This window comes from Rhyacophila brunnea, unplaced genomic scaffold (genome assembly GCF_057557595.1).
Source record: "Rhyacophila brunnea isolate RB1 unplaced genomic scaffold, BYU_Rbru_1.0 scaffold_16, whole genome shotgun sequence".
Classification (NCBI taxonomy): Eukaryota; Metazoa; Arthropoda; class Insecta; order Trichoptera; family Rhyacophilidae; genus Rhyacophila; species Rhyacophila brunnea.
Window position 1 is genome coordinate 2,805,820 of NW_028232816.1, and position 17,411 is coordinate 2,823,230.

At 34.4% G+C, this 17,411-nt stretch overlaps 1 protein-coding gene across 1 annotated transcript in view; it reads right to left on the reverse strand.

Annotated features, from left to right (window-relative positions):
- Positions 1-17,411, reverse strand: part of LOC147074208 (integrin alpha-PS3-like) — a 75,591-nt gene that overhangs the window by 34,223 nt on the left and 23,957 nt on the right. Inside the window, exons 8-14 of the mRNA XM_085944018.1 lie at positions 13,540-13,628; positions 11,932-12,147; positions 10,568-10,682; positions 8,260-8,433; positions 6,502-6,672; positions 4,537-4,664; positions 314-386 (exon numbers count right to left, since the gene is read on the reverse strand). Coding sequence (XP_085800144.1) covers positions 314-386; positions 4,537-4,664; positions 6,502-6,672; positions 8,260-8,433; positions 10,568-10,682; positions 11,932-12,147; positions 13,540-13,628 — 966 coding nt within the window. The remainder of the gene's footprint in view (positions 1-313; positions 387-4,536; positions 4,665-6,501; positions 6,673-8,259; positions 8,434-10,567; positions 10,683-11,931; positions 12,148-13,539; positions 13,629-17,411) is intronic.

The window sequence follows — 17,411 nt, forward strand, 5'->3', positions numbered from 1 at the left end:
AACAGCCTTTAACGGGTTCTATGCCTTTGCTCTATGCACATACAAATTTCGCGAGTTATGTCGTCCAACTTTAACAATTACTAGTCACTGTCATAACCCAAAAAATTAAACACACAGTGACATCTGTTTGAATAATTATGAAATACTAAGCCACAAATTATCAGTATTACAGGCTTTGCTCTACATTCAACATGACATGTCATTAAAAATCTGCGGCCTGTCAGATACTACCATAGTAATATCATGAGGCAGAGGAAAGTTTAAAAAGATGGAAGATATTGGTAATGTATTTTTTTATTTTAAGGTTACTTACAATGCATTGGATCATTATCAAGTTGGTAGCTCATATTGATTATAATTGGCCGAGACACATCGGTTTCTGCAGTCTGAAAATATAAAATATTTTCATTTGAAACTATGAAGAAATCCACATGATGTACTGACGGATGCTTACATTGTGACAATTATGCCACCGCCGCATCTCAAATTATAGTTGTTAGTCTATAAGAGAGAACAAAGATTGTTTATATGGGACAACAGTTACTGCACACGCTTCATAGTGTGTACACTGGATGCAACTCGCAACTGCAACTGGAATGAGACCCAAAAGGTGTGTTTATTATTCTATACTTATATTTCTCTACCTCAGATCTAGAATGTCATAATGTACGTTTTTTCCAATGACATTATTAATGGACAACGCACTCAATAGCTGGCAAGTAAATTCACGCATAGCGAAATTCGCACATGTATAGGTAGACGTCACGCAATTTCCATTATGCAATATCACGCATCGGGAATTTATAGCAATATCACCTTTGTTGTAATGGAGTTAGAACAGTATTTCTAGTGTTAATGTTCATTTGAGCGAACTCGTTCAAACCGAACTATTCGGCAGACCCAACAAAAAGCATCGGGAATTTATAGCAATATCACTTTTATTGTAATGGCGTTAAAACAGATTATTCCATCCGGCAGACCCGACAAAAAAGTGAGTGTCATTTTTTTTCCAGATGCTTCGTCCATATTAACGTCATTGGTTTTTGCAGAAAAGTACTGATTTTGTACCATCATCATCATCAGATGGACTCGGTCGGACGCTTGATTTGGTGCTATCTAACGTTGGTTGCACGGTGGTCAGCGCGTGTGATGAGCCTCTCGTTCCTGAAGATGTCTATCATCCCTCTACTTGCACAATTTTATCTTTTAAGCATGTATCGCACAGAAATGATTCGTCGATTCCTCCACTGAATAGGCATAATCCGCAATGGAATTTTTCAAATGGAAATTTTTTAGCGCTGTATAATTCTTTGAGTACTACAGATTGGACCTCTTTATATGAACAAATTGATGTAAACACGGCATTAGCTATTTTTTATAATAAATTTTATAATAGTCTGGACTCCTGTTTCCCTCGCCGGCTCGTTCATCTACCGAAGTACTCATATCCTAAGTGGTTTACGCCAGAAATTATTTATAATCTAAGGTCAAAGGCATATTATCATGCACTGTGGAAAAAACATAAACGGACTGCAGATTATAGTAAATTTTCCTGTCTTAGAAACTCATTGAAGTGTGACATCTCTTCGGCTCACAAATCATATCTAACGTCGATTGGTCGAAATATTGTCTCAGATCCTAATAATTGTTTTTGGAAATATATTCATTCGCTTAGTTCCAGTAGTACTACAAAAGACAATGCCATGATGACGTTGAATAATGATCCTATAGAGAACCATGTTATATCTGATGCATTTGCTAAGCATTTTGAATCACTTTATAGCTCAATAGAACCGCTACTTGGCCCCGATTCTGCTGGTCCTTCGTCTGCAGCGCAAGATATTCAAATCTCAGCTTTTGACGAGAAAGATATGGAATATGGGTTTTCAAATTTGTCTCCCAAAAGTTCATTTGGTCCAGATGGCTTGCCACCTTATGTGGTTAAGGGCTGTTACGAACATATATCCTTTCCGCTTAAACATATATTTAATTTAATCATAGCATCCAGCACTTTTCCTGATGCATGGAAAATAACCCGCCTAAGGCCGCTTCATAAAAAGGGATCTAGATCAGAGATCTCTAACTATAGGCCAATAGCAGTTCTTTCGGCTCCATGTAAATTATTTGAATCGATATTACATATAAACATCAACCGTCAAATAGACTCTCGCCTCTCCGATTCGCAGCATGGTTTTCGACTTAGGCGGTCCACAGTAACAAATCTTATAGTGTATAATAATTTTATTTCAAATTCTATGGATAAGTCAATTCAAGTTGATTCTGTGTACACAGATATTTCCAAGGCATTTGATCATGTTGATCACGATATTTTATTACAAAAGCTTTGTACATTTGGCGCGTCATATAGTATAATATGTTTTTTTGCTTCTTATTTGAAAAATCGCCGTCAATTTGTTGATTACCATGGGAATGAATCGCGGATTTTTAGAACAAACTCTGGTGTTCCTCAAGGTTCAAATCTTGGCCCAATTTTGTTTTTAATATTTTTTGATGATATTGTCAAAGTTATAACCAATTCTTCTTGTTTGCTATTCGCAGATGATCTTAAACTTTTTCGAACTATTGAAACCCCATTATGCTGTGCGATGTTGCAGTCTGACCTAGATGCTATCTCGCAATGGTCTATCTTAAATAAACTTGAATTCGCTACCTCCAAATGTAATATTATTTCATTCAATCGTTCAAGGCACACCTTATTGTTCCCATACACATTGTCTGGTATAATATTGAGTAGGGTAACGGAGATAAAAGATTTGGGAGTATTGTATGATACAAAGTTCACTTTCAATCAGCATATTCTTAACATCAGTACTAGATCTAGCAAAATGCTTGGTTTTGTTATGAGGGTTTCAAAATCATTCGAAAACGTCCGAGTGCTACGTACATTATACGTATCATTTGTGTTGAGTATTCTTGAATATGCCAGCATTATTTGGAGTCCTAATAGGTTCATGCACACAATTAAGCTGGATCGAGTCCACAATAGATTTCTTAGATTTCTCTACTTAAGAACATACGGGTTCTTTCCTTATGATAATGACAATAAAATGAATTTCCCGACTCGTTTTCTTCTGGGTATGCTATCAATGCAATCCCTGTCTACCCGAAGAGTGATTGTTCTTTTAAAGCATTTCTTTTTACTTCTTCGTGGGTTCATTTACAATCCGCATATACTGGCAAATATTAATTTTCATGTTCCCACCAATATCACTCGCAGCTCCACGGTCTTCAAGATACCTCGTCGCAGGACAGATGTTATGTTTCATGATGCTGTGTATCGTGCAATTAGCTTATTTGATGGCACCATAAAGGTTGATTTGTTTTTTATTAATTATATAATGTTTGTAGACGTTTTAAATAGGATAAATTTATAATTGTATATATTATCATATTTCTTTAATATTTACACATGCTGTCTTTTCCACTTTCTTGTCATATTAGTTGTTATTTGTAATTAAGATATTTTTATATATTTGTATGTATTATGTATTATGGCGCATTGGCCAAAAGCTGTAATGCCGTAATACTCTTTTTTATAAATAAATAAATAAATAAATCAGCCTGAATCTATCCACTGCTGGATGAAGGCCTCTTCAAGTTGCTTCCACTTCTCTCGGTCCTGTGCATTGCGTTGCCACGTACTTCCACAGAACTTTATCATTTCATCGATCCAGCGGCCTCTAGGTCTACCTTGCGGACGTTTTGTACTTCTAGGATACCACTGGATGATTAGATTTGTCCAACGATTGTCTCTTCTTCGAGCTATGTATCCAGCCCATCTCCATTTAAGGCTTTTAATAAACTCTATTACATCGTAAACCCTTGTCTGCTTCCGTATCCAATCATTCCTCTTCTTGTGCTTTCGCGTTATGCCCAGCATGCACCTCTCTATACCACGTTGTGCTACTCTAAGTTTCTGGACCTCTCTTTTACTTAGTGATTTACATATGTGATCACAGGAAGCACACACTGGTTGAACACATTGCGCTTTAGGCACAGTGGAAAGTCACTTTTGAAGACATTATTCAGGCGACCAAAAGCACTCCAGCCTAGCTTTACTCTGCGAACAATTTCATCAAATATACATCCATCTATAGACACACTTGTTGTCCCAGATATACGATAATCCATCAAAACTAAACATTTTGAACCTATTTGTAACAGAAATTTGAAGTATATAAAGCCACAAGCCAAAAATCCGAAAGTCCACAGACGTCAAGTGAATAGAAAAAATTAAATATCATTTTCCTGACTTCATTTTAGAAATACAATACAATTGACTATTAAGACGATACATCAGTGAAACGGCAAATAATTTTCAACTATAGGCGCGACGAAATTTTGGACAAATTATATTTCGGTCGGCATGCGTCATTTGCACCCGCGACCCGCAATCCGCGCATCGCCTAGCCACAATCTTTTTAGACCATGCCTCAACTGCGGTATAGCCTTAAGTATCTTCAGATTTTATAACACATCCAATTAATAATATAATAAAATAAAGAAATTATATACCTCCACAAGTATTTCAATGTATTCACATATTTGAACTCCGCCATATCCAGAGACTTGAAATGTTTCATCTTCCTTATTTTCAAGCTTTACTCGTTTGTTATCCAAGTTAGATAATTTCACTGTGATGTCTATAAAGAGAATTGTAAATACTGAATATAATAATGTGCACAAGCATAGAGAATGTAGTTTTCTATATATTGAAAATACACACATAACTTATTAGATAATTTTATTTGGACCGACAGGGATTCAATCACACTTGCCAGGCGATTACTAATTGTGTCGCTAGATTTCAAAATCAGCCAAGTCCACCTTTAGGTATTTTTGACTTTTTTGTGAATTGCTGAAGAACTACTACTTTCTAACATTTCTGCATTATCGGAATGTGGAACTTATTATTTTTAAATATTCTGTATTCGAAATAATATAAACTTTCACCCTTGTGACTGTGTAACATCATCATCAAACATTTTACCGGAGCATGTTAGGCCTTTTCCCCGTACAAACACCAAAAAAGTTACTAAGTCAAAGAGCAGGCAAGGAATGTCGAGAATTTACACAAGCACTCCTGAAAAAAATAACTGGAAGAATTGCAAAATACCAAAAGAAAAGAAAAAGAAACGCATCATGAAAAACATCTTTTCAAATAATGAAAGACCTAAATATTCATCCTCCTCTAGTGATTCCGAATGTGACATGATAGTTGAGTCAGATGATTCATTGTGTCTAACGAGTGCTGGAGAGGACGATATACTCGTATGTAATAGGGGAATATTGGACGATGAAGTGATCGAAAAAGAGGATTATTTGATAATTAAATTTTTGACAAAGTCTACGAGTGTTTATTATGTGGGAAAAGTGATTGAGAAAATGGATCCTGACGACGTACAAATTCTTCTATCCGTTAATAGAAGATATCGCGTCTACAAATCGCAATGCCGTTGTCGCAAAATTGCCGCAACCTGTACAGACAAATGGAACAGCACGAACAATGCAATCATACACATTTATGTATGATTTTAATATAAAATAATATCATACTATTTACTTATTACTATTAAGTATTTCCTGTTTTATATTCCACAAACCATTTTAAATAAAGATTGACATTAATTTTATCCATTTTTTCAATTTACCTTACAATTTTACAGTGGCTGAATCTACCCCCCCTGAAACATGAAATGGCTGAAAGTGCCCCGGCTATGGGGCACTTTCATCAAGTTTCTCTTTTTTTTCTGGAGCATATATTTTTATGTTGAACTCAACTTAAAAAATTCAAACTATTTTCTTAGTTAAGTAAATGTATAAACTACTAGAGAAACTTATTTTTATGTGGAAATATTACATTATCAAGCTGTGAAAAATAGTCTTGTGAAAAGTGGCTGAAGGCGCCCCCCTCTCCCCTACTTGAGAAAACAAAAAGCTGTTTTTCTCCTATTCATCTATTATGGAATTGGCTGATTTTGAAATCAAGCGACACAATTTATATATCTACCGAGCCTTTTGGCAACATAGATGACTTGAATTCCTTAAAAATTTTATATTTGAATATTTTGCAATTGGAAGCCCATAAAATACCAAGATGGCAGTCCAATTATCTATTTCTTTAATCATTATTGTTGATATTTTTAATTTAAACATGTATTTTGTGGTGCTAAATACTAATTCGAAGTTAAGCTTGGTATTTTGCAATTGTATTCTTAGAAAATACCAAGATGGTGGTCAAAAATTCAACTTTCTATAGTAAAGTTATCGTCTGATCTGCTTGATTTTCAATTTTGATTTGAAATCTTTACCGACGAGAAGGGCTGTTTCTCTGCACACTGAACTTAACATAATATGAAGTTGGGATGGATGGGCAGTTTGCAAATGCCAATTCCTCCCGGTGTTTTGGGGGGGGGGGGGGTAAAATAAAGAATAATTGTTAAAATAATAGACTTATAAATGTAAATATTTTATACAAACTGGTATTTATATCTGCTAATCCTTTGAACTCGAAACAGGCTTCTGCAGTGAACGACGTGGCGTTTCTGGCTATTACTGCAGGGATGGATATCAAAGTGAAATTAACCTTTACAGATGGATGGCATCGTAGAAGAACGGCTCTGGCACTCTCGTAAGCACCCACAGCAATATCTAAATTATGTTCTTCATTAAAAACAATTTCAATTTCCACAATTCATCATGAGCTGTTTTATCAGAAATAGATGGCTGTATAGTATTGAGATCAAATTCGTGTCTAAATAAAACACTTAAAAATACTTAATAAAAGCCGCTGGAATACAATGGAAAGACAGAATAAAATATTTAATACCATTAAAATATAATTTACCATTTTCACTCATTGGCGGATTGTATGGACCTTCACAGATCTCCATAATCTTTTTTACAATGACCAACCCATTGCATCTTTACACTGGATAAAAATATACACATTAAAAAAATGTTTCTATGTGCTGGGAAGTGGCAGCGACCCATGGCTTTAGAGTCAGGCGCTCTAATATATAATTATATAATAAGTTGGCATTATTGATAAAAAATATAATATGAAATTTACCAATATTTTACACATTCAACTGTCAAGAGTCAAGATGAATGAAAGATATATTAAGCAGGCATATAACATAATATTACACCTACTTAATTACTTTTTCAAATACTTTCAATTGTTTATTAGCAATTTTTAATTGTATATTATAAAGCATTTATTTTTCTTTTTAATGGCCCACTGCTCAGCGTAGGCGTACCTAACCGTTTTTTTTAAGCGGTACATGTTCAAGCACGCGTGTTACCATGATCTTACTCCCTGCTTCATTTATCGTTAATCAATTTATGGCTACGGCTGTATGTTGTAGCTTAGCCACTGGGAAATGCCAATAAAAATGGCGTATTTCAAAAAAATACTACCTTATTCTTAGGTCAATAATTATTACAAAGCAAACATTATTCATAAGATGTTTATCACATTTGAATGGTCAAAGACATAGCTTATAATCAGTATCTTTAGAATTATCTTCAAATGTGTTAATCGTGCCGATTTTTTGAATAATAAAATGCCTAATTCTTGTCAAATTTGGGATCACAAAGATTATAAAATATAATTTTTATCGTAAATATATCACTATATAATGTTAATATTAATTTTACTAATGGTTTTGTAAATGCGTTTAAAAATTACTAAATCTAAAAAATATTAACACTACTGCACATGAATGTACCTACCGAAATATGACTATATTCTAAAACATTAGAGCGAGAGGTTTAAAAGAATACTATTTTATGTAATAAAAATACTTTATGCAGTCATCAAATGTTTAAAATAAATATAAATGATAATGAGGCTTCAAAATTATATAATTGTCTACAACGTTTAAGAAATGTCCAGGATCATGCTTTGAAAATATCATAAAACCTCCATTTTTACCTACGCGGCGCGGCGCACGTCCCACCTTAATGGTTTTACATATTATTTAAAATGTATCTACTTATATTAACAATAAAATTAATTGTATTCAATTGAAAGCTTCGTATTCTACATCTAGTAGGCAGAACATTCAGTTTAAATGATCTCATCACCTTGGCCGATCCTACCTCGCTATGCTGTGATGCTACAAGAGCGATCTATATGGTGAAGGTTAATGTGGAAAAAGGTTGTAAGCTGGGGGAATTGGTGCCGCCATGTGCTTTGCCTAAACTAATAAAATTTTATACGAAATGTCTCACCTTTGCATGAATTATCGTCAATATCCACTCCCCTCGAGATGCTAATTCCAAATCCTTTCATATCGTCAATCACTATGCGCTGGACGAAAACGGGATTAAGTCCAGTCTCATTCCCCAAATATATATAAACGGCTCCTTTGCCATCGTCCTCGTAGGGTGCACCGATTGCCACATCTAAGAATTAATTGTAATAAAATTGAAACAATATTAATTGGAAAATGATTAATAATTGGACATTGTGGAATTATGACATTTTAATATGAAAGTATTTCGATACCACAGTTCAATAGGGGAACAACTCATAATTTAAAGGTTTTGAGTTAAGAATGCCATTTGATGTAGAAAAGTCTTCTCTTTATAATTCAGCAAAAAAAATAGTCAAAAATATCTTCAATGTGTCATAAAATCGAATAACCCTTTCTGAGATTAATTAGTAATTCCGTTATATAATCAAATTTATTGGTTAATTCTTTATTAAAATGTATAATTTCATTGTGCATTGATGAATTACACTAAACTAAATATAAAAAAAACATAACCTTTCAGCGAAATCAAGGCTTTAAAATTAAAATGAGAATCTTGGAACAAGGTTTTATGAGTTGTTCCCCTATTGAACTGGGGGGTATCGATTTTAATAAAGAAAATTAGGAAAAACATCATAAGTAATTTATTTACCATACTGGATGTGATTCTGTGTAGGTAAACAAGTCATGCATTGCCTAGGCAGTGGTGCCTAACCTTTAGTATAACTCGAGCAAATTAAAAATTTAAAAATTTTAGGCGAGCCACACATAGGATGATGACCTTTTTTTTTGAAGGCACTTTCTTGCACTTAAGGCATTTCAGCACAATAGGTAAAAGAAAACACAATAATATTACACTACTACTGTTTATTACCATTGTACATTGTAAGTTTATGTGCAATCTTAAATGAAGTAATCGTAGCAGCTCTTGATTTAGTTACGGACTTAGTAAATATGATTAGCAATTTTGCCAATTTTTGACATAGGTACTATGCGCGCTTAATTTATAATCTTAATACGGGACCCGCGAGTCACATTAAAACGGTACACGAGCAATAAGTTGCTCACCAGCTACTCACCGCCAGCTAGGGGGTGGGAAATTAACGAAGGAATGTGAATAATACAACTTTTGAGAGTTGATTCAATGGAGATGACTATGCATGTTTGAGGATATGTTGGTATCAGTGGTGTGCGGTCCATACATGTTGTAGATGCCGAGCATCCCCAGAAATAATTGATAAAGTACCATCCCAACCGCCTCATGGAATAACACACCAAGTCAAAATAATGTGTTATTTACTTATTGAGCTATTGTTTCATATATAAGAAAAAATCCCGAAATACATTTTTAATTAGTACATTGCATGCAGAGTTATGACGATGTTACATTCTAATGTAATATTATAAATAGCATGGAGTACAAACCCATCTCTAGATGGTGTCAGATTATTTTTTTATGCAACACTATGTCGAGTTGGAGTGTTATTCCTTGTAAAAAATATACATACTCAATACACAAATTAGTTTAGTAGTAGTAGTGTATTGTTTAAATAATATTCTACTGTGGAATATCACATTAATTAGGATTTTATCAAGATAGAACTACTTTGTATTGAAAAATTACTATGCCTTGCAATCATTAGAAACTATCTTCATCAATTATTGTCAATTTAAAATTAATTACTGCTTGTTTTCAAATTACCGTAAAAAAACACCATGTCGTGTTATGCAATACTTTTTTCATAGAAACAAAATATTTATGTGGAACAACACGCTAAGTATAGATATCTATATCATATTAAAAAATAAATACAGGAAAAATCACACTAAATCTAAGTGTAATATTTTAGTGGTTAAATATGTATAACGTGGAAAAACACATTTTGATTATTATTGTCTAAACTAATATCATGATAAAGATCAGTATATACTTATATGATTCGTAATTTAAAGATGTAACTTATAATAAAATTATAATATTATTGGTTTTTGCTACACGTTATTTTCAATAGTTTTTTTGGTCTCCTGAATATTTGACATTTTCGAGTTAGTGTGTTATTCCAAGAGGCAGTCGAATCACAAGATTCCTGGTCATGATGAAAAATGATTCTGTTACTATAATCAGCATAGAAAGAGTGGCAACTATATTCAGTGCTACCAATGTTATGACGTCATACGGCAAAACATTTTTGAGAATACCTTCGCCCTACTCTAGACACACTGTTGAAAAATGCATCCTTAAAAATACGAGTTTATATTACCAAAGTATTGTAACGTTAATTTACCAGTAAACCCATCGTTATCGATGTCACCAATGCTGGATATAGATGACCCAAAACGTGCGTGATTTTTTAAACTTCCACATATTTTTATGTCGTTGTCCTGATCTTTAAATATTCCCTGTAAATATACAAATAGTTTTGTCGTTAAAAATAATGTCTGGTTATAAGAAGAGCAACGCTAATGCATTGGAAAAATCTGGTATCGAGTGTGATTCGAACACACATTTATTATAGTTTAATAAACCATTTTTTCTTTTATTCAACGAATAATTCACAAGATTTCAGAATATAACATTCTATAATATATTCTTGGACATACATTTATTCATTCCCCTTAAGGCTATACCTCAGTTGAGGCATGCTCTAAAAAGATCGTGGCTAGGCGATGCGCCGATTGTGCAAATGACGCATGCCGAATGAAATATAATTTGTCTTTTAAATCCAACATGCGTCCATTTAATGTTTTATTAGTAACAATAATAATATCGTCACCGTTCAGGCAAAAGTCACCAACCCTGAAAATGGCAGTTTTGAGTTGAGTATGTCACCCGAAGCGTAAAATTATGTTCTTTAAGATGCAAAAGTCACCACGGTACATTAGTTAGTAAAATGTTGCTTAAATCCGAATTATTTGTTATCCACTAAATGACTTTCGATAAAATCTTAACAAGCAATAGTCTTTATAGGTGAATAGACATTATTGACTCTAAAAAAATAAATCCTTCGTTATAAATATACAAGCAAAAGTCACTATACTATGGATGGTGAGTTTTACTGATTTGTCATTTGAAAACTTCTAACACTTGTCTGAAATACGCAAAAATAACCAAACAGGAATAGTTTACCTTAGCTTGTTATAATAAAATCGCTTTGGTCAGATTATTAACAAGCAAAAGTCACCAAACCATAATTGAGCTACCTTACCTCCTTCAAAACCTTCCAGATGTTTAAATTAGCACCAAAAAGTAAAAGTACCTTACAGAAATTATTAATAAGAAATGAGAAAATAATGTAATGTAGATAAAACCTAAAAACATTTGAATCTGATTTTTCCTGCATTCTCAAACTTTCAAATTGCGATATCTCAAAACTATGTTTTTAGGGTTGGTGACTTTTGCCTGAGCGGTGACGATATATTCATTGACATGTTTTCTTTTTCGAGTAAATGGATAACGTTTTTAGTCATCTTTACACGATTTAAGAATTAATACCCCCATCTAATACCATCACGAAACAAATTGACGTGTTCACACCTCGACGTTCGCTCTCCGATTGCCAGCGAGTCCAAAACTTCGTCGCACCTATAGTTGAAAATTATTTGCCGTTTCACTGAAGTATCGTCTTAACAAAATATTATAGCTTTAGACCTGATCTTGATTGATGTAAACGTAGACACGTCCTTGGTCTACCGAACACTGCTCTGCATACATCGGGGCTCCAACTATTAGATCTGTAAGGCCATCATTGTTTATATCGACAGCCAAAACAGTAGCCCCGAAGTACTCTCCCATCTGGTGTCCAATGAGTTCGGTGTGAACATCATATTTGTCGCTGTCATTCTTGGGGAAGTCGAATACCAGCACCTGTTGACAGACCATCACTATTACTATTAGGTACTATAATTACCGGTAGGTAATAGTTAGTTAGTTACTTATTTTGTTTTTAACAAAAAATATCTATCTCTATATTCGTCACTGTTCTGGCAGAAGACACTAATTCGAAAAAATTACATATTGGGTTAGTTATACCAAAATGTTCCTTATTTCAAACTTTACCGTCTGGAAACCTTCTTAACCTCTTGCGTCCTGAGGTACACATATGTGGACGTTATTTAAATATTTTTTAGCAATGATTTGATTGGATACTTGAACCGCATTTGACTACAGTGGTATAGATAGTATATTTTTCTACCACTAAAGTAAAACACTAGCCTATGTAGTTTTAAAATAAATTGTTATTTTGACTTTGAAGTTATGGATATTTGCACAAGACAAAAATGGCGGCTAAAAAGTCAACTCTGACAAGTAAGTGCTTTTAATTAAATATTAATATTTATTTCTATTAAAAACCAATGATGTATTTACTTTCACAATGAATCATAGTAATATTCCGTATACTTTAAATTATTTTTACAAAATATAATAATCATAGTTTCAAAATTCGGTACACACACGTGTAACCCAGGTCTAGAGTGATATATTTTGACATTAGTATATCTGATTTATTGAGGTTATGTTTTTTGTTTACATTTAGACGAATCCTTGAATAGCCAGCATAGTCTTTATTTTAGAGTCATCCTTCTTACGATTACTTAATAAACTCACATGATAGACTATTTCAAACATTTTAACAACTTCAAAGTCAAATTACTCAAAACTAGTATTCTCCAGTTAGTGTGTTTTGCCAGAACAAAGACGATATTATAATGTTCAATAATATAAACGAAAATTGCAATGCATGCAACTTTTTTTGCAATCCACTATCAAATTCCTCTTCAAACTTTATAGCTTGTACATTTCCAGCCGCCCTATGCTGTAAGAATTACATTTTTTCCAACATTTTCGATTTAGTGGAACTTTTGAAAAGCTTCTTAAAATATAAAAAAAAATACTTACATATAATTAGATAACTATGTGAATATTTTCAGAAAATTATTGAGCGTTCCAGTTTGTAAAATTTTCCATTTTTAGCGCTGGTTACAATAAGATGAAATCTTTTAACCATACTCAATCCGAATTAAGATGGCATATAGCTGGAATATGCATGCTGTCGCGCTTTGACATTTCTCTAGTGAAGTATAGATAAATCAGTATACAGTGACACCATAGGCGATTTGCGCGTGTATTGGTATTGTTCGCTGCGATGCATGTTTCTACATTTCATGCAGAATCAGTTACTTAGTTATATTTTGAAAATAAGAGAAATTCTTGAACGTTTCAGGACAGTTGATATGTAAAAAAAATGGTTTGCCTCACCTGCCCAAGGTAGTTTGCACCTCTCGGCGCTCCGGACACGTACAGTCTTTGGAGCCGTGATATAAATTTACCAGAATCGACACTGTATCCTGCAAACAAATACATTTTTGATAAGATTTAATGTAAAGAATATCTGCGACAGGTCGACTTGAACTCATATGGAAAATTCAATCAACAGATCAGTGTTTCTCCAACTTAGGCCAAGACACACGTCGTTCAAAATCGAGACAGATGGCGTTGTGACAACGCAGGTCCTTACTTGATTCTAAATGTATTCAATTATAATACATTGTGTCAGTTAGAATACCATGTGTCTTGGGCCTTAGAATATTATTTTACCACAATAGTGACATAATATAATAATTATATAAGTGTCAAATAAAATTAGAAGTCCAGTTAGGTATATTGTTGTTAGGTTTCACAATTTTAAAAATATTCAATTCCAGCCAATGACATTATTAACCGGTTAAGTGCCCAAAGCGTCTTTGGACGCCTTAATTACACCGATTCTTATGTTAATTACTATCAATTAACTAATTGCGGCATAGAAAGGATTAATGGACGACGCACTCAGTACAGTAGCTAGCAAGTAAATTCGCCCATAGTGACATTCGCACGTGCATCGGTAGACGTCACGCAATATCCATTATGCGATATCACGCATCGGGAATTTATAGCAAATATCACCTTTATTGTAACGGCGTTAGAACAGTGTTTCTAGTATCAATGTTCGTTTGAGCGAACCTGTTCGAACCGAACCATTCGGCAGACCCGACAAAAAGTTTCGGGAATTTATAGCAATATCACCTTTATTGTACTGGCATTAGAACAGATTATGCCATTCGGCAGACCCGACAAAAGAAGTGAGTGTCATTTTTTTTTCCAGATGCTTCGTCCATATTAATGTCATTGATTCCAGCGGATAAATATAATAATTGGTTTTGGTCCCGGCACTTTTGTAGGTATAGTGACATTGATACCGCCTAAACCATGGAATCCTCAGAGTATCCAAGGCCATGAGGCCTGAATCATCATTGGGCGGATTCATGCAGACATGATCAGACCGAAATCACCCTTTTGCAACTTCAACAACATTTAATAGAATCATTGTAGCCCTTAATAGAAATAAAATCCTGCATTTTTTATACCTCTACATTAATTCTAGAAGCCTTGCCATTAAATTCGTGCCTAGCATTAAAATCATTGACCTAACTAAAGCTTTATTAAAATAGCACTGTTTTCGCCGTAAATCCGCGTTATCAATCAACAAGCATGTCCCCGAAAGAAGAAGCCAGCATACGATGACCTTGACACCTTACTTCATCACGGGGGGGGGGGGGTCCAGCGCAACCTACGCCCCTCCTTTCGGAGGTGACAACATATTATTATGGATGTTACATTTAATTAAAAAAATTAACTTTTTTTTCAAGATATCTTTATCACGTAGATCAGAGGTTTTCAAACGTGTAGCATTTATTAAATAAATTAGGTTGGTTGTTCTACCATACATTGACGATAAATTTAATAAATCCAATCAACCAACACAAAGATTACAAATATTTTTACAATTAATCAATAAAATAGGTATTAAAACAATAAAACAATTATATATATTTTTTAAATAGGTATATAAAATGCAGAAATGAGTTCGTGGGTGCACGTAAATGTGCTCGTGAGTACAGGGTTTGGAATTCCTGTCCTAGAGTTACAACACTTTTACGGGTTACTGTTCTGGTCCAGGGTTCTTAAGCTTCAGAATCTGAAGTTCTGGGTCTAAAGCATTTAAAATTCTCACAAAAAATATAACAAAATTCAACTGCGTACTCCTTTAACCTTCACTTTACTATATTAATAAATTCCGTCTGTTCCGGTGATACTCGTACCATGTTTGGTTACCATACGAGATTGACAATATTACAGTAGGTAAAAGGGAATGCCTATTTTGGAAACATAAACAAGTATAATATGATTTTTCATCATCAATAGTTGCTATTAATTTTATCAAAAATGCATCAAAACTTAAGTATTTCTAAACATTCTTACAGCCTACAATTAGTCATAACAGGGTCACATAGTCATAACAGGGTAACACATTGCCAGGGCCCCTTGTCCCTCCCCTGGGTTCACCACTGCTGGATAATGCTAGCGATTTTGAAATAATAGCATTTATATGATGGTTTTATTTATATCATAGAAATACTTCCGGGTTTTAATAACAGAGAATACTTTAAACGGTACACAAAAATAGATTAAGAATAGATAGATGACTCGCTCGACCAAATAACCACTTGCCAAAGAATTAGTTCAGTTCAGGTAGGCATCACATTTGACAACTAGAAACGAATCTTGTGAGTGTAAAGCCGCGTTGACACGGTCCAAGTAGACTTGGATAGGAATAATTAGTATGAAGATGTCTCATCCAAGTGACAGCTTCATACTATTTATTCCTATCCAAGTGACAGCTCCATAATATTTATTCCTATCCAAGTTAACTTGGATGAGTAGGACGCGGTCCAAGTAGCTTGGATAGGAATAATTAGTATGAAGATGGCACTCGGCCCAAGTGTACTTGGATCGAGTGCCATCCAAGTTAACTTGGATAGGAATAAATAGTATGAAGCTGTCACTTGGATGAGACATCTTCATACTAATTATTCATATCCAAGTAGACTTGGATCGTACTTGGACCGTGTCAACGCGGCTTAAGGTACTTAGTTTCAGAAAAGGGGACGTGTATGATTAAAAGGGTCAGAGCTAATCAGACGAAGCTGACTGGCTGTAAGACTGTGACATATCTAAATTACGTGGTTAACATAGAGTTAAATCCTAATCTGTCTACATAGCGCTTGCGACGTCCAGTCAATGTGCATCGCCATCTGTGGGTCTCTTTTCGAAGTCATGCCGCTACACATTTTAATTAGATGTAATATTGATGATTCTGGGATAATCAGAAAAATAAAGATGAAGAAGTGCATATTTACTGAAATATTTGCAGTTTAATGGTCTGGGTAACCTAAGGTATTAGATGTTACAATAACAGGAGTGTTAAATCTTTTGCATATGTACCTACTGTTACATTCCCAAATGGTCCCCATTTGGGGATGTCTCTGTGAATCCGGAGAAGCCTAAATCGGTACCAAACCGACAAATAGTAAGGGTTGATCACGAAAATAAATAATAATAAAGCCGGCAATGCTGTAAACTGCGGCCGTTTAAAAATATCTGCAACGTCGCCATTGTCGCCGTTTTCGACAGCGCTTTCCATTGAAAGCGAAACATAAAATGGCGGACCACAGAACAGATAATAAATAGAATACCGATAGGCTATATTCAATACGCCGCTCGCTGAAGCAGAGTTTTTGAATGTGTAAATGTCCTACGAAAATATAGCACGCATTATGCACGTGCAATAGTGTGTGAAATACATCAACATTAAATGAGCGTAAATGCATAAACCGAGAGCAGTTTTCAGTATTAGACGTACAACGTATTCTTGACACGTGTATAAGTTTAACCCGGATTCTCGAGATGGTTACCTGCTATCGCCTTACCCGTTGGGTATTTCAGTTCCCATTATTTCTGAGTTCCCTGTGGCGGACAATACGCGGCAGACGGCCAGACAGTAAACATTGTTAACTCGCGCTAAGCATAAAATAAATTATAAAAAATGTAACCATTAGTAGATATTAACGTAAATAAACCTCGTCGTTCCCACCACAATTCCGATGTTATTTTCCACCTCCAAGTCCCGAATCCAGACGAAAAACCATACAAAGAAATAAAGTGACAGCATCTTTTTATTTTGAAAAATGGAGGGAAATGACACTACCTAGTTTGAGAAACACAGGAAGCCCAATATGATCATATGGGCC